At 60.3% G+C, this 24223-nt stretch overlaps 1 protein-coding gene across 1 annotated transcript; it reads right to left on the bottom strand.

The window, feature by feature from the left end:
• Positions 1-203: 203 nt before the first annotated feature.
• BHLHE23 (basic helix-loop-helix family member e23) lies at positions 204-926 on the bottom strand (the record flags this gene model as incomplete). Its single annotated transcript, XM_082857302.1, has 1 exon — positions 204-926. The coding sequence occupies one exon, from the start codon at positions 924-926 to the stop codon at positions 204-206; it is 723 nt and encodes a 240-aa protein (XP_082713428.1).
• Between the last annotated feature and the right edge of the window lie 23297 nt (positions 927-24223).

A 24223-nucleotide genomic window follows, 5' to 3' on the forward strand; every position in this document is an offset into this window, starting at 1 on the left:
CCAGCGCCCCGCTCTCCGGTTCAGTCCCGCGCCCGGATGGGCTTTGCGCTTCCCGCGGGCCCAAATGTTCAGCACGCAAGGGCTGGAAGCGAGGCCTGGCCGCCTTCTCCCCGTGGGCGGGGTCCGGTGGGGGCAGGGTGCACAGTCATGGGGGCAAGGTAAAATGAAGGACGCGTGCGGAAGGAAGGGGCGGCCCGGGGCCCTTACGGCTTCCCGTTACAGTGTTTGCAAAGCGCCGAGGGCGTCCCGGAGAAGGCGGCGCACTTGTCTGGGCAGGGCAGCGCGGCGCCGGCGGAGAAGGGGTACACGGCAGCCTGGCCAAAGGGCGTCAGGGGCGCGGCGGCCACCGGAGCGGCCAAGCCCTGGCCCTGGTTGAGGTAGGCCACGAGGCGCCGCATCTCGTCCAGGGCCTGTGCCTGCATGAGGATGTAGTTCTTGGCGAGCAGCAGCGTGGCGATCTTGGAGAGCTTGCGCACCGACGGGCTGTGCGCGTAGGGGATGACGGCGCGCAGCCCGTCCAGCGCGTCGTTGAGGTCGTGCATGCGCCGCCGCTCCCGCGCATTGATGCTCAGCCGCAGCGAGCGCTGCTCCCGGGGCCGCCGCCGCCCGTCCGCCGCGCCCCCGGGCCCGCGCCGCCGCCGCCGCTGCTCGAAGGCGTCATCCTCGTCACCGCTCTGCTCGCCGCTGCTCTCGGCCGCCGCGGCCGGAGCTCGGGGAGCGGACGCCACGGGGAGGTCGCCGCCCGGGCCCGGCGCGCCGTAGCCGCGGGTCGCCTCGGGCCCCCGGGCCGCCCCGTAGGCGAGGCCCACAGCCGCCGCCGCGTAGCCGTGGCTCAGCGCCAGGTACGCGTCCCCCGACAGCGACTTGAGCTCGGCCATGGCCGCGCCTCCGGGGCCCGAGGGCTCGCCGGGCAGGCAGGCGCTCATGCGGCCCGGCCCGAGCCGCCCCGGGGTCCGCGCGCGCGCGCTGGCCGCTGCCGCAGCCTGGGTACCAATACCGGCTGGCGCGTCCGTCCGGCAGTCGGTCGGTCGGTCGGTCCCGGGGCCTCCCCGCGCCGGGGCCTCTGGGTCCCGCCCCAGCCCCGCCTCCTGGTCGCCTCCCCCTCTCTCGTCTCTGTCCTCTGCCCCCGACCCCCTCCTCCCCACCTCTCGCTGCCGCGCTCAGGGCTGGGCTGCGGAGGGCTCTACCTTCTCCTCGCCCGCTCCTGCTTTAAGGTGCGGAGGCGCCCTCTGGGACTTCGCGGCCGTCCAATCAGAGGGGACTTGGTGACCGCCTCTTCCCGGAGCCCAGCTCCACCGGCGGCGCAGACCGATGGTCAGGGGTGGGGCGCCGCCGGGATGGAAGGAGCTGGAGGTCTGGTTGGAGACGGCTGTGGAAGCCGCGGGACCCGGGAGAGCTGTTCCTGCTTCCCGGCGTCTCGAGCTTCTGCCTCCTGCCACCCCCGGGGGTTGCCGTCACTGTGCGCCCCCGTCCCTCGTGGGCACCCGCCTCAGGCCGCCTTGTCCTCGTCTTCGGTACCATTTGCAGGAGCCACCTCCGGCGCCGCGCAGGCAGGTATCGGAGCAGGGAGCGCGCAGCCCACCGCGGACGCCTGACCCGCCGAGGCCGGAGGAGGTGCGGAGAGCACGCCCGGGGCGCTCGGTGGGCGCCCTCCAGGAGCGGCCTCACAGCTGGGTAACCCGCGGGGAAAAGGGAGCGCTCCGAACGCCCTGAGGCCCGGCTGGGCTGGGCCTTCCCCGCAGCTGGCCCTTTCGTGGGTCTCCAGCCCCCGCCGCGCCGTTTCCGGGGACAAGTGCGTCCTGGAGATGTTTCCACGCTCCCTGAAGTCTTAGTGATTTGAGGCGGGGATCGGAGATTTAAGGACAAAAACCTCTTGTTTAGGCAAAACCTTGTTTCAATTCTCTGCTATTTCCAGTGAAAGGTTTTTTCCATGGTTTGCCCTACCATAGAGAAGGAATTTTCTGTGTTCTACTTGGGGGCGGGGGCGAGGGCTCCACCATGAAGTTGGGGAGCATGGCAGCTCTGCTGGAGAAAGCAGATGGGGGCTGCGCCGGCGAGAGGCTGGGGCGGGGGCGGCTCCTCTGTCCTGGCCCGAGTCTCAGCCAAGAAGCCCCTCCAGGGACGGCTGTGGTGCCCCCAGGTGGACGTCAGACCAGAGGTGTTGCCTGAGCACCTGCGGGGCCCCGGGATGCACGATGCCCGGTTCCGCAATTTCCCCGCCAGCCTGGGTCGGGGAGGGTGTGGGGGCTGGTCATTGGGCGCAGCGCGCCGCAGGGTGACGTGCTGGCCGAGCTGGGGCTGCCAGCCAGGAGGGTCCCCGTGGCTGGGAGGTTGGGGGCAAGGATTCAGGCCAGACCTGTCGGAAGGTTTGGGAGGGGTGGGGTAATGATGGAGTTTCTAATACAGGTTGAAAAACCCCGGGAGGGTAGGAAGCTGAGAGCAGCCTGGTTCCTTTTTCAAACCTGGGTCCCGGTTTTGTGCACGGCCAGCGCAGCGCCACCTGACCTTTCTCCACATTCTAAGTGCAGTGAGCGCACCCTGGCCGCAGGGCTTCGGCGGAGTTTCCAGAGGTGCCTCCTCCTCTCGGATTGAGCCCCATCTGGGGGAATCCTGCCAGCCTCGGGGCTCACCTTTTCAATCTTTCCGATGAGAGATGAAGGACCCCAGACTTTCTCCAGGTGGGAAGGTGCCTGGAGGTCTTGTGGAGTTGGCGGGTGGTGGTTGCTTCCCACTCAGTCAAGAGATGGTGTCCCCCTGGCCTCCAGCTCAGTACTGCCTGGGAACGACTCACCAGGCCCTGCTGTGTGACCTTGACAGAGTAGCTTAACCTCTCTGTTCTCCAGGTTTCCCAGGGAGAGGAGTAACAGAGATGATCTCGGTGTTGTCGAGTGCTCGGGGAACGTGAGCAGGTGCCAGGTGCTCTTGTGCAGCGAACGGATGAGAGCTGTGTGCACTCTGGAAGGTTCTGGAAATCCAGCACTGATGGGGCTCCTGGCTCTCAAGGGCTTCCATGCTGGGTGGGAGGAGACAGGCACAAACACGTGGATCATCAGTCGCTGTGCTCTGGGCCCTGCGGATGGATGAGGGGAGGGGGGCCTGTCCCATCTGGGGCTGAAGGTGGGCTCAGGGACAAGAAGGGTCTGGGGGGGCTCTCCAAGGAGCCCCTGCACTGCCTCCTGGGCTGAGGTCAGGCACGGGCAGGGCGGTGGGGACAGCTCAGCATGGACAGGCCGCCATGGTGTTTGGGCCATGGTCTGAAGGGTGAGTGGAAGTCAGGCCAAGCACCTGGGGTGGGGGAGCACCCTGGGGGGCAGGGGGCTTACAGGCTGTTGGAAGGGGCGTGGCACATTGGAGGGGGCAGCAGGGGGCCAGGGTGGGGCCCAGAGACCAAGGGGCGGCCAGTCTGGTGGGGAGTTTGGCCTTTGCTGGGAGGGCAGAGGCTGCCACCGTAGGAGCTCAAGGAAGCGTTTTCTGCAGATCACTGCTCCCGCTGTGGTCAGGGGGTTTGGGGCACTTCCTCCTGGCTGTCTCTCCAGTCCTGGCAGAGCTGCCAGAGGTGACAGGGGACGTGGAGAGAGGTGGGCCAGCTCCACTGTTACCCCCGCGGCCGACACGAGCGGTGTGGCCTGATGGGGGCCAGTGACCTCCTACCTCTGGGACTCAGGGCTGGAGGGCGGGAGGGTTGAGGGGGCGGGTATGCTGTGGACAGATTGAGTGTGAGGGCGTTTGAACCACCCAAGGGGTGTCTGGCAGGCCCTCACGGGGACATGGAAACGTCGTCAGAGCATTCAGTAATTGAAGCCACGGGCACCCAGGATATTGGCTTTCAGAAGAGGGGCTGGAGTAGAGCCCCTGCTGTGGCTGCAGGTCAGCATCGCTGGGAGATTAAATTAAATCCGACGTTGGGCCCGGGCCAGAGGGGTCTGACAGTGTCAGTCTGGGGTCCAGCCTGGCCTTTGGGATGTCTACACTCCAGTCCGGGAAGCGAGGGCTCTGGGCCAGTTTCTGAACTTCAGCAGCTCAGAGAAGGGCTGGAGGCGGGGTGGGGGGCGCGGGCCTTCCTCTGGGGTCCCAGACCCTCCAGCAGCCTCCCCAGAGGGCCCAATCCGGGCGATGCTCGGCCGCAAATCTTGAAAGCGCCGGGAGAGGCATGGTTTTTGGTCAGACGCCGCCACCTGCTGGCCACCTGGGAGATTGCGCTCCACCCGCTGGCCCTGCTGGTTAATACTCGTTCTCAGGCCCTCCCGGACCCTGTCCACACAAGCCTCACCTCCTGTCCACAACGGGGAGAGCGGGGCACAGCGAGAAGCCCCCCTCCCTGAATTCGGAGGTGGGGGCTCCAGAGGCCAGCGCTTCACCAGAATCAGGTAAAAGACAGGCACCCAAGCATGGCTGCTGGACGCAGACCCACTGGCCTCTTTGGGGGCCACGCCAGCCTGGGGGTGGAAGATGCCGCTTTCCACACCTGGGCATGAGAGCCCCGCTCAACTTCCCGCCACCTGTTCGGAGGGTATTCCTCATTCCTTATATAATTTCTGATGTTTCAACAGTTTCATTGCAATCGTCACTGACAAGCAGCTTGCCTTAATGTTAAGAAGCCCCGTGGCCATTCCTGGGCTGGAAGACACCCAAGGAATATTGATTTCAAACCTCTTCGTGTTTTATTGGTTTTGTTTTGCAGCCCCACACTTGCTTTTGGGTTGTGATTTTTTTCTGCGATATTTCCTAAGCGCAGAAGGCTAAACGCGGTCGAGGCTCTTTGCTGTTTGGTGTGGACGTTCCTCCGGGGGGAGGTCTCCGGGGGGAGGCCGAGGGCAGCAGGTTGGGGCAGCCAAGACAGCCTCGGGCCTCGCCAGGCAGGGAAGAGGGTCCACGGAGGCTCCTTTGGGGCAGCCTTGGTCCTGCGTCTCAGCTGAGACTCCGCCCCTTCCCCCATTGTTTCCATGGGTCTCTGGTGATGGAGCGCCAGTCCCGAGGCTCATTTTAGGGGCTTGTGTCTCCGTGTACCTCTCACCAAGTGCCTCTGGGTAGCACTTGGTAATTGTCCTTTAAGTCCCCCGAGCTGCGCCTCAGAACCTCTGGTTGGCAGCTCTGGCCTCTGACCATCTGCGGTCTCCATGTCCCCCCCATGGAGGGGGGACTGGTAAAGATGGGGGGGAAGGTAAAGATGGCCCCCAATCCACTTACAAGAACCTGTTTTTGTTCAAGTTGTTTTTAGAAACCCCACAAAACCACCACCTCCTGCATTTTGACAAGACTTGACAGTTTACAAAGCCCTCCCTCCCCCTCCCTTATTCCCCCCACCCCACTAGCGGACACCGTGCCAGGTTAGTCCAGGGTGATGAAAAGAAATTTAAAAAAAAACACCCAGCTTTACTGAGATATAATTTGCGTACTATACATTTCCCCCACTTAAAGTTTAAGATTCAAGGTTTTTAGTTTATTCACAGTGTCATTCACAGTGTCCATCGTGACAGTCTATTCCAGGGCACGTTCGTCATCCCCAAAAGACTCGTATCCGTTACCTATCACTCCCGTTCCTCCCTTTGCAAAGGAAGCCCATGGCAACCAGCAGTGTGCTTTCTGTCTCTACAGATTTGCCTGCTCTGGACGTTTCGTGTAAATGGACTCATACGCTATGTGGCCTTTTGTGACTGGCTTCTCTCACTGAGCATGTTTCCAGGTCCATCCACATTGCAGGAGAGGAGGTTTTAACGCCATATGAGCTGCGGGCTTGTGGCCTCTGGGTGGGGTATAGAGGAGACAGTCCCCTGGTACTGACCGTCCCCCGGGAGTTGCTCAAGACTCTCAGATCACGTCCCACCAACTGGACCTTCAGATCACCTCAGAGGTAGCCCCTGCCGGGCGTGCAGGGGTGATGCCCAGAACGCATCAGCCTGAATTTATCTCCCCAAACAGACGCCTTGGTTAGTGGCACAACGTTGACCTGGAGGAATAAAAAGAGAGCTACTGAGTCCGCGTGAAAACTCGGGGAGGAAGCAGGGGGCCCCCGGGGTTCTGACGCAGGTGGCTTCAGCTCTGACCTTCCTTGCGTGTTCTCTGCCCCCTTTTCTCCATCAGTACATAGATTCCTGGCTGACCTGATCTCCTTCCACTTAAGATGCCTGGTAGCTCCCAGTCACCAGCAGGATAGAGCCCTGCTCCCTGGGGCATTCCAGGTCCTGCCCATCCCCACGCGTGAGCCGCATCCCGTGTTGCCCCCGGCACCAGCCAGGTGGGCTGCGCTGGCGCCAGTGATGTGGGATGTTTCTGGTTTCTGTACTTTGACTTTGGCCATCTGCGCACCCGGAACACCCCTGCCCGTTCCCCAGGGCTGAACACGCCTCTCTTCCCGGAAGCCCTCCCGACACCCTCCCCCAGCCGGACAAGATACGCACCCACCATGGCTCATTAGGAGCGACAAGCTTGACCAAAAGCCTCGTGGCATCCAGTCCAGGCCCCTGGGCACTGCCTGCTTCTCCAGGTTTAGACCCGGAGCCTTTGAATCCCTCTGGACAAGCTTGACCAAAAGCCTCGTGGCATCCAGTCCAGGCCCCTGGGCACTGCCTGCTTCTCCAGGTTTAGACCCGGAGCCTTTGAATCCCTCTGAAGCAGCGTCTGTTAGAAGATTTTCTCACAGGAAAGCTAGTCTACGTTTTGTAGGTAAATCTCGGGTGAGATATCCAGATGCATAAATACTTTCCGATTTTTCTTGCTTGTTGATTCCTAATCTTATCTCATCGTGGTCAGTGAACATGGCTCATATATAATAGGGGATGGGAATTTTATTGGGCATAGTTGAAATTTTATATATATCTATTCAATCAAGCATACTGTGTTGTTCAAATCCTTTATATTCTTTGTGTGTGTGTGTGTATTTGTCTGATAGATGCTGGAAGAGCCGTGATAAAGTCTTTTACTGTACTATTGAATATATCAGACAAAAATTGACAGATGGCGAGGAAAAACTGACACCACCCATAAAGCCCTTCTACTGGGCACGTTAAGATTCATCTGAAAATTTGTTCCCCAAAGACATTAATACGGTTAGTTATTTTCTTTGTTCAAACTTGGTTTAGACTCAGCATATGGTCAATCAAAGATTTTTATACACTTTTTTTAAAAGAGTAGATTTATTTATTTATTTAGGCTGCGCCGGGTCTTAGTTGTGACATGTGGACTCTTAGTTGTGGCATGCATGTGGGATCTAGTTCCCCGACCAGGGATCGAACCCGGGCCCCCTGCATTGGGAGCTCAGAGTCTTACCCACTGGACCCCCAGGGAAGTCCCTAAAGAGTAGTTTTAAAGTTTACAGAAGAATGGATGGGAAAGTACACAGTTCCCACACACCCCTTCCCCACCCCACCCTCAGTGTCCCTTATTATTAACGTCTTGCACTGGTTGCTACGTTTGTTACAACTGATGAACCAATAGAGACATCATTATTGCCTAAAATCCATAGTCTGCGTTACGGTTCACCCTTTGTGTTGTACTCTACAGGTTTTTACAAAGGTATAATGACATGTGTCCACCATACAGAATAGTTTCATGGCCCCAAAAATCTCCTGTTCCCCACCTGTTTCTCCCTCACCCCAAGCCTCTGTGACTTATCTCATCTGCTCAATTTTTGTAAACTGTTTTGGGGAGTGTGGTGTTCTTTATAAATTAATTTGCTTGGGGTTTCCCTGGTGGCACAGTGGTTAAGACTCCTCACTCCCAATGCAGGGGGCCTGGGTTCGGTCCCTGGTTGGGGAACTAGATCCCATATGCCGCAACTAAAAAATCCCGCGTGCCACAATGAAGATCCCGTGTGCCTCAACTACGACCCGGCACAGCCAAAATAAATAAATATTAAACAAATTAATTTGATCAGATGTATCGACTGCATTGTTAACAATGTCCATATACTTACAAATATCGTCTGTTTCTTCTGTTAGCGGTTGGCACTTGTGAGTGAAGTTGCTATAAACACCTGCGTGCTTTCCAGCTGGTGCCACAGGAGCACGGAGGACCGGGAGGGGCTGCTGTGGACAAGACACCGTGCGTTGCACAAATCTGAAGAAATGGGTAAGTTCCGAGAGACACAGAACCTGCCGGCACTGAATTATGAACAAACAGAAACTCTGAGCAAACCAGTCACCAGTAAGGAGATTGAATCCGCAATTAAAACCCTCCCAACACGGAAGAGCCCAGGCCCATGGTTTCTCTGGTGAATTTTACCAAACATTTAAAGAGGAATTAACACGACTTCTCAAAAGCTTACAAAAACTTGAAGAGAAGGAACACTTCCAAACTCACTTTACAAGGCCAGCATTGCTCTGGTACCAAAGCCAGACGAGGACAGGAGAGAAGAAAGTCACAGGCCAGGACCCCTGATGGGAAATAAACAAAATGCAGAGGCCTCCCGCAGGCCCGTGTCCCTCCCCGCGCCCTGTCCGCCAGCTTAGCTGTGCTGGGCCTCGCCCACCTGCCCAGGCCTCCCTGAGGTCCCCCGAGGGGCCCTGAGCCCCTGCTGAGCACTTACTAGGTGTGGGTGTGAGTGGCGGGCTCTGCGTGGGCAGGGGGGCTGCCCAGGGGAGGTCTCGTGGTGCCGGCTAGGGGACAGCTTGGGTGCCCAGGGAAAGACCCCTGCCCCCACCCAGCTCCTCTGACTTGGGGAGGGCGGAGGAGGGCCGCCCCTTAGGGGCCATCTGCCTCCTGGCCTCCAGGGGGCAGCAAGGCCCTGGGTTTGCGTGGCCGAGTCCGGGGGAGGCTTGGGGGCAGCAGGATGCTGGTGTCCGAGTGTGGCCTTGGGTGCCCTTGGGCCAGCCCTCAGGCCCTGGACCCTCTGGAGTAATGGGGGTGTAGCCAGGAGGGCGGCCAGTGCTGGGTTCTGCACAGTGGCTCAGAAGGGGGGGACGGGTGCCTGCTGTCCCCACCTCTGACCCCCAGCCCCACCGTCCTGCTCTGGAGGCAGCAGCCTCGGGTCAGGGTGAGCTCTGGAGGGGGTGCTGCGGACACCAGCAGCAGGTCTGGGCACCACTGAGCTGGGAGGGCAGTGCAGCGGGCTGGGGGCGGGCGTTTGTGCGATGCCTGCCTGGTGCCGGAAGGGAGGTGGGTCCAGCCCCAGGGAGGGGCTGGAGTCAGCGTCAGGCACAGATGGACGGTGCTCAGGGCCCAGGTCCCGGAGCCAGGCTGCTGGCAGCCCACCCTGGACCCCCAACTCTGTCCTCACTTGTAAAATGGGTAAACCGAGGCCCAGCTGTGGCACCTGCCTCTCGGGCGCTGTGGGCTTAGGCGAGTCTGGGGAGGGTCCCATGTGCGCCACCCGCCCCGCGCACTCCGGCAGGTCAGCCCCGCTGGGATGACCGCCGTGTGGAGCTGGCCGTCCAGCAGGCCCTGCTTTTCCACGGGCCTCCTGAGTGGGAGGCCAGCCATTTCCCCTTCCGCAAAGTGGGGTAGTGAGGCCGAGAGGTCGCCTGGAGAGACTGTGGAGGTCGGTCTCCCACCCTGGGGGTCCCCCTCTCCTCGGTCCCTCAGCCTGGACGCACCACTTCTGAGCCCTGACGCGTGGTGCGTGTCCAGGTGTGGGGACCCGACACTAGGCTAGTGGTCATGACGGTCCTGGGGCGTGTGTGCCCTGGGCGCTGTCCTGGCATCGGACGCCCCCCCCCCCAGACACGCAGTCCTGCGTCTCCGTCGGTCTGAGCTCCCTGCCCACAGCTGCGTGGGTGACTCGTGGCCGCGGGCTGTGTCCTGGCTGCCATATTCGCATTAGACCCCGTGTGGATGCTTGGACGTGGGCCATTGCCGGTCGGCGGTGCTGAGGAAAGTCTGTCTGTCCGTGTGCCCATCCAGCTCTGGCCCGTGAGCCCCATCATCTGTGGAGTTCGGCGGGTGTCCCCCGGGGTCCTCTGCGGGAAGGGCTTCACCTGATGAAGCCCAGGGCAGTTTGTCTCGACGGTGTTGAATGGTCTGTTTTCCATGTACGGAGGAGCTTTCGGGGTCTCTGTGTTTATTTACGTCTTTTTCTTTTCAATGCTTTTCGCTTTTGAAAATCCGCCTCTCCTACAAGTTTTGTTGTCTGTTTGTCCCGTCTCTTCTTGTTTCTTTTCCCCTCTTTTCCTGCGTCACTTTGGATTGAGTTTTCAGGTGATTTCCTTTCTACCTTTACTGTTGGCTTCTGAGATTCTCCTCCGCGTTTTACATCCTCAGGGGTTGATCCGTCACACCCGGCAGGTGTAGAACGCAAGTCTCCAAACGGCCCCGCGGTCTTTGACCAGCCGTGTGCCCGTCATGTATACACGACTGTACACATTTACCACCCTCAGCCTTTGTGCTACGCCTGTCATGCATTCTACCCATCTACAGAGGTTATAATCCCCACAGCGCGTGATTAATATTTTTGCCTTCAACCACCCATTACCTTTGAAAAATCAAAAATGATTGTAACGGTTTTTCTATTTATCCACGTCTTTCCCACATCTGGCCCCCTTTCTTTCGTGGAGACCCATCCGACGTCACCCTCCTTCTGCCTGAAGAACTTCACTGTGTCCTGTGCGTGCCCTGGGGCTGACTGTTTGTTCGTCGGTTTAGAGGAACTTCATGGCGAGGATGTTTTCACTGGACGGAGCGGTTAGCTGGATCGATTTCCTTCTTCTGTCAGCACTTGCAGCACGTCACCTCTGAGTCCTCTAACCTGTGTGGTTCCACGGGAATCCTGCTCTCACTCAGACGCCTGTCCATCTCTATGTCACTTGTCTGTTTTCTTTGATGGCTTAAGAGTTTCCTTCCTCACTGGTGTTTGACGGTTTTGTCAGGCTTGTGGTGGTTTCTTACGTTAATTCGGCTTGGGGTTCAGCAAGCTTCTTCAATCTCTGGATTTCCAACAGATTTGGAAAGTTGACCATCACACTTCAGGGTCCACTTTTCTGTCCCTCCACCACCCACCCTAATATTGCCCCCATGCCGCTGACGTTCTGCTCTTTTTTATTTTTTGACATTTTTCTCTTCTGTGGCTTCCTTTGGGATATTAATATTGCTGTGTCTTCAAATTGACTTGTTTTTCGTGCAAAGTCTCATCTGTTACTTCTGTCCATCCTGTTTCTGTGCGTCAGTTGTATTTTTCATCTCTGGAATTGACTTTGGGTTTTCAGAGGTCTTCTTCTCCCCGTTACCTGGAACCCAGGGCTTCTGAGGCTTTGATGTTTATTGAACAACGGAGGGGCAGGTTCTGCCGACACTGTGCTCCTTGCCAGGCGCCAGCGACCTCTTTCCTCCTGCTCTACAGCAGGGTCAGCGTGGCCCGGGTCACACGGCCCTCAGGGGCAGAGCCCGAGCTTGTACTGGCCTCTCTCTGGCTACAGAGCGGGATCAGGGGCGCCCTGGGCTTGAAACCCCGGCTGGGAGGGTGCAGGGTCCTGGGCGGGGGTGCTGCACTCTCACCTGGGGGACTTGAGGCCCACCTGGCTCTGCCCCCTCCCCCCATCTCCATGTCCTGTGTCTCACGTGGGCGAGTTCTGGATGGACGTGGCCGCAGCTGTCTGCGTCAGGGCCTCCAGCAGGTGTGAGGGCAGCCTGGATGGACGAGGGGTCTGCGAGGATGTGGAGACCTGCATGCCTGGACCCTCTGAAGGCAGGAGGAGAGGAGCCGGTCTCCCCCGAACGTCCCCTTCCACACATCACACACGGCCCAGGACCCTGGCCTGGGCCCTGGCCTGAACCCGGAGCTGCCCTGGCTGCATTGCTCCCCGGCAGCCCTTCTGGCCGCAGCACCCGGGGGCCTGCGGTGCGTGTGGAGGCGTGACGCCTGCAGCAGCCCGGGGACCCTGGTGTTGTGTCAGTGGCTGATTCCTCCTTCCCTGGCTCCCACATTATTGCACAAACGATTCTGTACTTCGTTAAGGTTAAATATTAATACATAGAAAATTTAAAAAGGAGATCTTCAGCCCCCTAAACAATTACTTATGGCACAATTAAAAGCAAATGGGGCTTCCCTGGTGGCTCAGGGGTTGAGAGTCCGTCTGCCAATGCAGGGGACACAGGTTCGTGCCCCGGTCCGGGAAGATCACACATGCCGCAGAGCAGCTGGGCCCGTGAGCCATGACCGCTGAGCCTGCGCGTCCGGAGCCTGTGCTCCGCAACGGGAGAGGCCACAACAGTGAGAGGCCCGCGTACCGCAAAAAAAAAACAAAAAAAATGAATGGTGTTTGTTGGAGCAAGCTTGTTGGCTGGAGTCTTGGGGTCAGGAGGGGGATCGCCCGTGACGGGTCAGGGAGCCCGTATGGCCTGGCCCCCTGCTTCCTTAAGTGGGTGTTTGCCATTTATCACAGCGAGGCAGGTGGGAGTGGGGCCTTCTCCTCCTTCCACACCCACAGACATGAGGCACAGCCTCTGACATGACCCACCGCCCCTCCTCAGTTTCCGTGGGGGGTGGGAAGGGGGCGTCCAAGCAACAGAGTGTGAGCAGCACGGGGCGCTGGGGTCCAGAGATCTGTGTGTAGGGCACTGGCTCAGCCGACACCTTAGCTTCCTGGTACTGACTCTGTGACCGTCTGGCTTCTCTTTAAGTCACCACCTGCTGGAATCCAGTCACTTTTGATGGAAGGAATCCTGACTAATTCCAGGTGGTTTAAGAAGACAGGGGCCTCTGGAGTTTTCAGCTCTGTGAACCGAGGATGGCTTCAGGCACAGCTGGGTCTAGGTGCCCTGATGACGGCACGAGGGCTCGTCCCCGTCTCTTAGCTCAGCTGTTCTGTGCTGACTTTGCTCTCGGGCAGGTGGGCCCCCCAGAGTGTCAGGAGCTGCAGGCTAGCGTCAGCTCAGCAGCCCCAGGGGAAGCAGGCGCTTCGTTTCCCTTCTAGCAGCCGCTCGCTCGGCCTGAACATTCTACCCAGCGTCTCATTCCCTACTCTTGGTCCTGCGGTTTGGGTGGCTGACCCTCCCCATCTCCAGGGATGGGCACCCAGCCATCAGAACCCGCCCCTCCACCTCCCACATGAGACCGAGCTCCATCTAGTCCAGCGAGTGCCAGCACCTGGCCTCTGCCCAGGCAGCCCAGTCCCTAGAGCCGCCCCCAACCTAGACTGATCGTCTCCTGTGGGTTCCCCCTCTCCCTCCGTCATACCCTGCAGACCCCCCAAGCCAGTCTGGAAAGCGGCAGGACCCAGGCCCAGGGGAGGGGAGTGGGAAGATGGGGAGTCACGTAGCTGGGCTGGTTCCAGGAAGGCTTCCTGGAGGAGGTTGCGTTGGGTGGTGTCCTGTTTGAGCAGAGGGCTGCTGTCCTGCTGGGAACTGGCCCGCGCTGGTGCTGTGAGCTGCCAGCCCTCTCCCCCATCACTCTCCCTGGGGGCCAGAGCTGGGCAGACCCAGCCCCTTGGTCTTACCCCTCGGCTTGCACAGGGCCCTGCCCGCCCGTCACTTCTGGTTCCCAGAGAGGCACAGTCTCCCCAGCCTCCTGCCTTCGTCAGGAGGGCTTGGACTTGGGTCTGCTCAGCATCGGACTCAGCGCCATCCCTTTTGCCCCAGCCCAGCTGGCACTTGGGACTTCTCCGTTGTGCCTACGCCTTCCCGGGTGCATCCTAGTGAAAGGGACAGTGTCGCCCCACGTTCTGCTTAATTAAGGGGAATGGGCGGCAGGGAGGGAACGAGGGCTGTGTGCCCCGGAGGCGGCCGGAACCTTCCAACGCGTGTCGACAGCAGAGTGCCCGCAGCCGTGGGTGCCGACCCGAAGGAGATGTGGCCAGATGCCTCCTGGCCCGGCTGGGACCAGCCCCACTACCGGCATCCACGTTTGTGGCCCGAGTAAGCAGCTCATCATGGTGGCGCCACCTGGTGGGGACGGGCGACAGTTGCAGCTGACCTGGCCCCAGGTTTTGAAATTAGTCAAATGTGAGCGACTTTTAAAAACAGGGTGGGAGCTCAGAATTATTTCACATTTTCCACACAAAGTAGACTGTAGAACAATGTGAAAATTAGAGATTTCAGCATAAAAATGTTAATTAGCAAAAAATGCCGCCACCCTACATACACGTGCGCACGCGCGCGCACACACACACACAGCATCTCCTGACGAGATAGAAATGGCTTTGGGTCCAGCGCTGTGGGGTCGCTGGTCCCTGGGAATGCACCCTGGGACCCAGGCTGTTGGAGCGCCAGCGGCGGTGTGGGGTCGGTGTCACTGGAGCCAGGCCCTGCCGTGAGCAGAGGTCGTGCTGACGCGTCAGCGACTCTGTCCACTTTCTCTCGGGGCCCCTTCATTTCCAGCAGTTTCTCTGAAGCCAGAGGAGCCCCTGGAGGGGGTCCTGCTATGATTTCTCGAGTCGGATTACTGGTGGGAGGGGGTGATGGGGTGGAGGGTGGCATTTCGCCCATCATATTTCACGTACTCCAAAGTTTTCTTTCCCATCGAGGGCTGAGCGCAGCACAAAGTGAGGAGGAAAGTGGAGGAAGAAAGGACCCGAGTAAACAACTGAACTATTTTGATGATGAAAACGGTCAACATTGGGGAAAACACAGAATTCCTGAGAGCCCCAGGCTCTCATGTCTGAGAAACCAGATTCCTCCCAGTGCCGAGACGCTCCCCAGGCTGGTCAGAGGCTGGGGGCCTGGGGGCAGCCCTGCCATGTCCACACGCGAGGCGGGCACGATCTCACACCCACCCGCCACGACCAGGGCTCCGTGAGGATGAACGCTCGGAACAGCGAGGTGCCGACCGAGGTGCCGAGCTCGCTCCTCTGAGCCGATAGATGCTTGTGGCTGGGATTCAGGCCTCTTCGGAAGCTGCCGTTTCTGTGTCCATCCCTGCTGTTCTCTGCCGTGTGCACACACGCTCACCGTGGGGCTCCATGGCTCGGGAAGGGACATGCTGGCCCCGTGGGCCTCGAGGGGGTGGGGCCGGCCGGGGGTCCCGGGGAGCTGGAGGAACTGGGTGGGCGGCCCGGCCGCCGCCATCCCAGCAGCTTCTGAGTGACACCAGGAGGGAGACCCAGGGAGCCACGAAGGCCTGGTCTGCTGGGCACTGGACCCTCGGGAGCCGCGAGAGGAGGCCCTCCATCCGCACGGGGGTGGGGGGAGGGCTGCACGCGGCGAGGCTGTGACCATCAGTGCAGGGAGTCCCGGCCTCTTCGGGCGCGTCCACCTCCCCCAGGACCAGCTGGGGCCGCTGTCACAGAGCGCACGCGTGTCCGCCTCCCCCAGGACCAGCCAGGGCCGCTGTCGGAGCGCGCACACTGTGGCGGGGCTCACACGGCAGAAATCCATTCTCTCCTGGTTCTGGAGGCCAACCTCGGAGGTCAAGGTGTGGCAAAGCTGGTCGTTCTGGGTCTGAGGGTCTGGGGGACCGTCTGTCCTGGCTCTCCCAGCCTCTGGTGGTGCTGGCCTTCCTCGGTGCCCTGGGCTTGTGGACACCTCACCCCATCCCTGCGTCTGTCCCCCCATGATTGTGGCTGTGTCCCAATGTCCCCTTCTTCTAAGGACACCAGCCAGGTCGGATCAGGGCCACCCCAAGGACCTCACCTGAACTATTTACATCTGCAGTGGCCTCTGGGTTATTTCCAAATAAGGTTCTATACCGAGGTCCTGGTGGTTGGGGCTTCAGCAGACGAATCTGGGGGGACACGATTCAGCTCGTAACAGGGAGACCAGAACCACGTGGGGCACGGACAGTTCACCCTCCTGCCGTCTCCCTCCCTGGCTGTCTCTGTGGTTTCTTTCTTTCTTTTTTTTTTTTAAATATTTATTTATTTATTTTGGCTGCGCCGAGTCTTAGTTGCAGCACGCAGGATCCTTAGCTGCGGCACGTGGACTTCTTAGTTGAAGCATGTGGGATCTAGTTCCCTGACCAGGGATCAAGCCTGGGTCCCCGGAATTGGGAGTGCGGAGTCTTAGCCACTGGACCTCCAGGGAAGCCCCTGTCCCTGTGGTTTCTTCTCTCGAATTCACCCGAGCCCCCGCCTCGTTCACTCACTCCACATGGGCCAGCCCCCTCCGTCCCGCCTTCCACGTGCGCTGGCCCCTTGCTGGTCATTGGGGCTCAGATGCTGAGAGCAGTGGATGGCAGAGCCCGGGACCCCTGGGGTCCTACCCCCGGGGATTAGCCGGCCTTGACCTGCCCCATCCCCAGAGCTGTCCCTCCTGGCGGCTGTGGCTTTCTGGGGGCTGGCAGGGCGAGGATCCACTGGCCTTCACTCCAGACACACCAGGAAGCCGGGAATGTGGTCAGCCTTTATCTCCCCCAACGGGGGATGCAGGACCAGCCCAGAATATATGCGCTCCAGCACAAAATGACAACGCAGGGCCCCTTGTTCCAAAGTTGAGTCCCAGATGGCAGCTACAGAGCCTTAATCCATTAGTATGTCTGAGCTCGGGACTTGGAGTGACTGCCCGGGTCCCTTGCCCCTGAGACCGGGTTGGGGGTTCTGGTTAAGCGGACTTAGCAGGGTTCTCGCCAGAACCGGACTCTATGAGGGGGACCCAGAAGGCAGGGTGGAGGCTCATCCGAAAGGGAGCTCAGGAGGCCTGGTTAGAATTTGTCCAGGAGTTTCCGCCTGCAGCTGCCTCCCAAGCGGTGATGTCAGTGGAATCTATTTAATGCACAACAGGAAAGAGTCAGCCCCCCACACAGCCTGTGTCCCCAGAGTGTCCCCCCAAGTGGAGCACAGCCGACCTCACGACCCTGGAGGGACGGTGCCTGCTGGGAGCCGGGGATGCTGCCCCCTTGCCTCGGTCCTGCCTGCACCACGTGGCTGGGGTTTCCTTTTCTGGAGCGGCTGTATTGGAATATAACGCACATTCTGTACATTTCATCCTTTAGAGTGTGCAATTCATCGGCATTTAGCACATGCACAGCACTGCGCAATCATCGCCACCCTCTAACTCCAGAACACCCACGTCACCCAAAAGGAAGCCCCTCCCCGCCCCCGGCCACCACTGACAACTTGTGCCTGGTTTGGACATTTCATGGAGGTGGAATCACACAACATGCGGGTTCTTGTGTCTGGACAACTTACCTTGTGAGCAGCCTCAGCATTTTCACCTAAAAGTAAACTGAACTTGTTGCTGCGTCCAAGGTCATACTTCTGGCCGCACGACAGGCCGAGAAATTGAGAGACTAGTTGTTGGGACCAGGAACAGTGACTTGATTCAGAAGCCAGCAGACGGAGAAGAGGGTGGACTCATGTCCCAAAGAACCCTCTCGCCTGAGTTAGGATTCAGGCTCCTTCTACACTAAAAGGGGAGGGAGTAAAGTCAGACATGTCCTGCTTCCGGTCAGCCTCCGGAGCGGATGTGCTAATTCCTTCCTTCCTGCAGCCATTCACAGGTGGGCCTGGGCAAGATGTTTCCTGGGAGCTAAACAAAGATATTTTAGCTGAATGCTCATTACCTGGGAGGCAGGTTCCTCAGAGATGGGCCACTAAGTGTAATTTAGGCTTATAGGCAACATCCCTTTAGCGATGAACTTGTACTAGACCACAAAGGGTCTTCCCTATCACAAACCTAGCTGGGCTCAGACCTGTCCTCCGTCCAGAGTCCCAGGCTTAGCACCGTATCAATGTGGTAACCTACCCGTGGCCACTCTTTGGCGATGTCAATGGATACCCTCATTTATTACACCGTTTCCCCTTTCGGACGCACAGGCTCAGCGGCCATGGCTCACGGGCCCAGCCGCTCCGCGGCATGTGGGATCCTCCCGGACCGGGGCATGAACCCACGTCCCCTGCATCGGCAGGCGGACTCTCAACCACTGCGCCACCAGGGAAGCCCCCCTCTCCCCTTTTAACAGAGAGACAAAGAGGGTCCTGTGGCTGGTCTGCCGAGTGGAGATGGGTAGAGTTAATTCGATGCCCTTGAATTGGGCTTACAGCCAGCAGGGGGTGCTGGCGGCGGCAGGGTGTGTAGGGGGCGTCAGGCGGTGCCCAGTGACAGCACAGGTACCACTTTCCGGGGTCTCAGCCACCAGATTGCCCTAATGTGCCACAATATTAAGGTGTGACGTTACTGACAGTAGGATTCCCGCTTTTCTCCTCCCTCCTCTCCTGTGCTGAGTCCTCTGATGGGGAGGGGGTTGGGCACTTCGCCCCTCCCTCCCTCCAAACGCTCTGGAACGTGAGAGGCACCCCTGCATCTCCCACGGCCCCTCCCCTAGGATTTCTGCTCCGGGCGCCCCCGATTCCAAGGGCCTCGGATGCCTCCCAATGTGCAGGTGTAGGCGCCACAGACGCAGGGGCCTGGCAGGGCTGGCCAGGCCTGCGGGGGCCCCTTCCAGCCTCGCCCTGGGGGGTGGGAGACCGGGAGACATCCCCTCCCCTGCTTTGCCCCTAACAGGCCGTGCTCCCCCAGCTGCCCTGCGTGCAGCTCCAGGGAGCTGGGGTGCCCTCCTTTCAAAAACGACTTCTGTTTTAAGAAGCTCGACTCTCAGAATAAGTGGGGGAACCATGTTCCACAGAAGCAGCTGCCCTACTTATGAGCCGGGAGGTGCTAGCAGAGCCCCATGGAGACACAGGGCTGTTTCTCTGCCTGTGATGACTTCTGCCCTCCCTGGGGGAGGATCCAGACGCTTCAGACCCCCCAGGCCTTTCCCATCTTTTTCTGCAGTTCAAGCTCAAAGACGCGCCTGCACGCCCTACCTCCCCGCTGGGCCGGACCGCTGGGCCGCGGGGTGCGTTTAGGTCCCCCCACGGGCTCCACTGGACACGGCACCACCAAGGGCAGGTCCACGAGCTCAGTGTGTGGGGCTGCCCCCGGCCGGGGACAGGAGCTGCCTGGGGGCACGCGTCCCTCCACGGAAGCCCCAGCCTGGGCTCCACTGGAGCTTCCAGCCCGTGTGGTCTGCGCCCTCATTTGAGTTACTGACAGTTTTCTCTCTGGTCCTGCAGGGAGTGGGTCTGAGGCTGTTTGAGTGCAGAGGCGCAACAAGAGAAATAACTATTTCATGTTCTGGACCACTGAGGGGAGGAAATAGATAGCTGCATCCTCAACTGAGCGCAGGCTCCACAGAGTTAAGCGCAGGCTCCACAGAGTTAAGCGCAGGCGTCCACAGAGTTAAATGCAGGCTCCACAGAGTTAAGCGCAGGCGTCCACAGAGTTAAATGCAGGCTCCACAGAGTTAAGTGCAGGCGTCCACAGAGTTAAATGCAGGCTCCACAGAGTTAAGCGCAGGCGTCCACAGAGTTAAATGCAGGCTCCACAGAGTTAAGTGCAGGCGTCCACAGAGTTAAATGCAGGCTCCACAGAGTTAAGCGCAGGCGTCCACAGAGTTAAGTGCAGACGTCCACAGAGTTAAATGCAGGCTCCACAGAGTTAAGCGCAGGTGTCCACAGAGTTAAGCGCAGGCTCCACAGAGGGGCTGGAGGGTCCTGCCTTCTGCTTTCTTGTTTTCTTAATCCTTTTAGGGCAAAATCGCAAACCGCCAAGACACAGTCGTGCTAGGGGCAGAGTCGGGGCTGGAGACAGAGAACCAGGCCTCTCAGGGTCTGGGGGTTGTTTGCAGCAGGTGGAGGGGGCGCTGGGCCAGAGGCCAGGTCTGAGCTGGCGTCCAGTGACTAGGGCTGGGACCCCCGATACCCTGTGTCTGCTGGAGCCCCGAAGCCGTGTGACCTTTGCCAACGTTCAGTGCTCGACCGCCCGCAGGCTGTGCTCTGAGCAGGTGGCTCCCGCCTCCTGAGCCTGTCGGGCGCGTGGGCTCCTCAGCCTGGGCCCAGCCTCCAGCCTCAGGCTGCACAACTGCTCACTGACTGGTCATGTGATCCTGACCTAAAGAAAGAAGCTTCTAGAAGGTTCAGGCAGGGCCACTGCTCCCTGTCAGGTCACTAAGGCCACGTGCTTGTCTGGCCGAGTGAGCCGGCATCCACCCTGCACCCCGTCTCCTGTGTCCCCCGGGGGTCACAGCTCCCGGAGGCCAGCAGGCATCCTATGGCCAGCTGCACGTGCTGGGAAGAAGCCGGGAGCTGGGCGGGTGGGACCTGGCTGGTCGGGAGGCCGGGCGGGTCCTGCACGAGGTGACCCTGGAACGGGACAGAAGGGTCAGGAGGGCGGACGGTCTCCCCACTCTAGCGCCAGGAGCCGAGCTTGGGTCCCTCCACTTCCTTCCGTCCTCACCTGGGCAGGTGATGCCCTTGCTGGGCTGGGGTGGATCTGAAGAATGAACCCCTCCATGTGGGGGGCTCATGGCAGGTGCCCAGTGCATGTGCAGGTTCCACGGGTCGTCACCGAGACTCCAGGACGAGGGCCAGCGGTCAGACGTGAGGCCACCTCTCCTGGACCGCCACCCTCTCAGCTGCACTCGGGGCTCCCCACATGGGCCACTCAGAGGTGCTGGGGGGCCGTGGAGCCCATGCAGGCCTCGGAGGGGTGAACAAGGGCTGCTGAGGGGTTCGGGTTTGCTTCTGGGCAGCTGGTCTGAGCAGAGCGGCCAGGGGAGCCCAGAGCTGCCCTCAGAGAGCCCACCCCAGCCAAATTCGTAGGGGTCCTGGGGAAGGCGGGACTGTGTGGCAGCCCTTCCCAGGCCCCCGGGTGGCTCCTGGGGCCACCCACATGGAGCGGCCAGGGCACACGTGGTGGTCAGGGTGGCTGGCGGGGCTTCCGGGGCTCAGACTGGGACCTGGGGGGGCTCCCCATGCCTGAGCCTGGAGCACTGTCCCCGTCCACGGAAAGGAGGCAGAAGCCTGCCTCACGGCCACTGGGGGGCCAGGAAGGAATCCCCGTCTCCATGGAAACTGCCCGTTAGCGCGTTCTGGGCCGGTCAGGCCTGCACAGCTCCTGAATCTCCGGGTCCACCTCTCCTCCACCCTACGGGGAGGGGCCCAGCGCCATCCTTTTGGGACGTAGGATCAGGAGTGAACGAGGAGGGAAGCCCACAGAAAGGGAGTGCCGATGGGATTTCAGACACTGTGTGCGCCTGTACGCACAGTGGGCACGTGTGTGCGTGTGCGGCAGTGCGCGTGCGTTTGTGTGCCTGTGTTCGAGTGTGTGCCACGTGGCTTCTCACGCCCCAGGGGCCTCATCTTCCTGCCCCGCCGGCCCCCTGCTCCCCAGCCCTCCCAGTGTGGGTGACACCCACCCTCGTGGGGACCAGGCCCGCCTCGCGGGCTGTGACATGGCAGTGACGGGGCCCTGGGGCCCGCGCTCTGCTGCAATCTTGAGATTCTTAATAATTTTGTCTTTGAACCTGGGCTTCGTAAGTGATGATGGCCGAGACGAGGGCCAAGCCTGTCATTTCTCGGCCGTCCCTTCGTTCACCTGGAGGGTTCAGGATGCTCGGGGGCCGCGGGCGTGGGGCCCCGCGAGATGGAGGCAAGGACGAGGCAGCTAGCGGTCCCGTCGCGGGGAGCACGCAGCCCGCCCACGGCCCGAGGGCCACGCTTTCCCTCTGAACCAGAGCTTGCGTCAGACGCAGAAGGGAAGCAAAGGTGGTTGGGACACGGTGGCCGGAGCCGGTGGCCTCTTTCTTACTCCTGTCACTTCCCTGTTAGGCAGCCACTTACGGTGAAAAGGATGGTCTAGAAGGATCGGTAGAGAAGACAGGAAACCTGGAGTGCTTCGCTGTGTCCCTGTGGACCCACCGGTGAGGGAGGGAGCGATGCTGGTGGAAGGCCATGTGGCAAGCTGTGGAATGAGACGAGCGCGTGCGGTGTTTTTGGGGCTGTGAGAACAAAACGCGCATATGAGCCTCAAAGTAGGACCGTGCTTTTCCGTGGCTCTTACGCTTCCCTCAAGATCGGCCTCGCACAGTTATGCTAGTACTTCGGCATTCAGTTCTTCTTCACTTAGAACGACACTGAATACTGAATAAAAGTCACCCATGCAAGTCTGCAGAGAAGGCAAGAGGGAGGCTTGGTGTCTCCATGCCTCTCGCGGCTTTTCTTGCCTTTTGAATCAGGCCTGTGCTTCACCTGGCACCGTGCAGATTTACCAGGTGAGGCAGGTAAACACGCCTCCTGTGTCTTGGGCTTCGTTTTCCGCCCTCCCACCCCACGCCACCCACAGGCCTCTGCTGGTGGTGACCGGGGAGCCGGTATCAGCATCCACGGGGCTCTCCCGGCACAGCAGGCCCTGAGCTGGTGCCCGTCAAGCGCATCACGCCCTCCACCCTTTCCGGGAGGTGGGGACACCTCCTGCTCTTCCTCCCTCTCTCATCATTCTCATCTGCCGGTCCCCAGACTCGGGCAGGCCGGGCGTCAGGAAGAGGGAGGGGGTGTCTGGGGGGCCGCAGGCTCGTGGGAAGCACACAGCTGGGGACGCCCAGCTCCCGACGCAGAGAGCAAGCCCTGGAGTGGGGGGCACTGCTCCCCCTCCCTCTGCCCTGGGGGGAGGGCCGCGTCTGTGCTGGACCTCACTGGGGGCCTCGACTCCTGGGCCCCCGGGGGGCTGTGGGGACAGTCCCAGTCTCAGACTGCAAATGACAGCTAGGTAATCAGACGCCCAATCGGAAGATGTCACGTTATTATTTATGAGGTGTTTAACAACTTCAGCACAATCGTCACAGGCACTGGGGTGGGAAGTGCAGGCGTGGTTTGTTTGTTTTTTTTTTTGCGGTACGCGGGCCTCTCGCTGCTGTGGCCTCTCCCGTTCCGGAGCACAGGCTCCGGACGCGCAGGCTCAGCGGCCACGGCTCACGGGCCCAGCCGCTCCGCGGCATGTGGGATCTTCCCGGACCGGGGCACGAACCCACGTCCCCCGCATCGGCAGGTGGACTCCCAGCCACTGCGCCACAAGGGAAGCCCCGCAGGCGTGGTTTTAAATCGTACATTTGAATTTGGTCATCGGCCAAAAAGAAATGCTCCTCCCCCAGCCCCACCTCTCAGTGGGTGGGCAGCCGGCGGGAGTGCGGGGGCTGGGCCGGCCGTGCCCTTGTGGCTGGTCAGCAGCTCAGCCGGGTGCCAGGCTCCAGGCGTCCTGCAGCCAGAGCTAATTACGGCTACATCTGCCCCTTCCTGCATCCCCGCCACGCATCCCCCCGCGGGGGCTTGGGGTTAGGTGACACCCCTTCAGACCCAGAAGGCAGCTGTGCACGCTGTCGGGACGGAGCCCATTTCTGTGCGTGAACTCAGTAAACTCAAGGAGGCACAAACAAACTCAGAAGTGAAACCCTAAAACAAGGGGAGTGGGGTGTGGTCGGGGTAAAGCACAAGATTTTACGCAATTGAACATCTTCTGGTTTGAGAGTAAAATTCCGTGATTAGCAATGAAATGACAGCAAAGAAACAAAGCACAGCGAGGCTGGAAGAAGGCCAACGGCCCAGCGCCCACCAGAGCAGGGCCCTCGAGGGGCGGGCAAGGGCTGGACAGGCGCGCACACGCGGGCTCTCCAGGGGCGCTCGTGGGGTCAGGGGCCACTGCAAGCAGGACACACACACGGCCACGTGGCCACATGAAGCTGCTCACTGGACCCAGACCTGCTGGGACGTCAGCCCTGGCCCCTGGGAAGGGGCTCCTCTCGGCCAGAGCCTCAGCGGAAATCGGCACGATGCGGGCTGTGGAGCTGGGGTCCCCTCACCCCTCTCCTTGGTCCAAGGCCTGTCCCAGGCTTGGGGCTTCGTGGACAAGTGGAAGGTCTACATGGCAGCGACCACACGGGCTCTGCACCCCGGCCAGGCCCTGCCCCTCCGGCCCCCTCGCTGTGGGCGCCCCTCCTGCCGTCACCCCCGTCCTGTCTTCCTTCCGCTGCCCGTCTGTGCCTCCGAGTTCCTGGCTTCCAAAGGGACCTCGAAATGATAGCATGCTCCCATGCTTCCTCTGAAGCTGGTGCCCTAGTCACACACCCGGGTGGGCTCCATCCTCCCAGCTGGACCCCGACTGACCCAGGCGGCTGCACATGTGCAAGTGGCGTTTGGGGGCTTCCTTTTGGGATGGATTACGTGGCTGGGTCCCCATTTATCATCTGAGCATTCCTGGGGAGGGGTCTCCTCTGTCCCCAGTCCCCCTCCTCTTGTCCTTTGAGGGTTTTCATTGCCTGAAAGTCCATGAACAGGGAATTTTGCTGCCGGGGGGACAGAAGAGACCGCCGGAGATTTGGCCATGAAGTGGGAGCGTGAGCAAGGGAGCGGGCGTGCGTGTCGGCCCCTCCGTCCAAGCTCCGGGGAGGACTCCGCCAGCGCACGCGGGTTCACGCTCATAGCACCTGCTGAGGCCATGGGGCCCCTGTGGCTCACCCAGGGGACCTCTCTGCGGCGGGCAGCCCGGAAGTGGGGATGGAAGCTTAGGGCGGTGCGCGGCCTGCGGCTCTGTCTCAGGCAGAAGGACAGTG

The sequence above is a fragment of the Leucopleurus acutus genome, assembly GCF_964270905.1.
Source record: "Leucopleurus acutus genome assembly, chromosome: 16".
NCBI classification, from domain to species: Eukaryota; Metazoa; Chordata; class Mammalia; order Artiodactyla; family Delphinidae; genus Leucopleurus; species Leucopleurus acutus.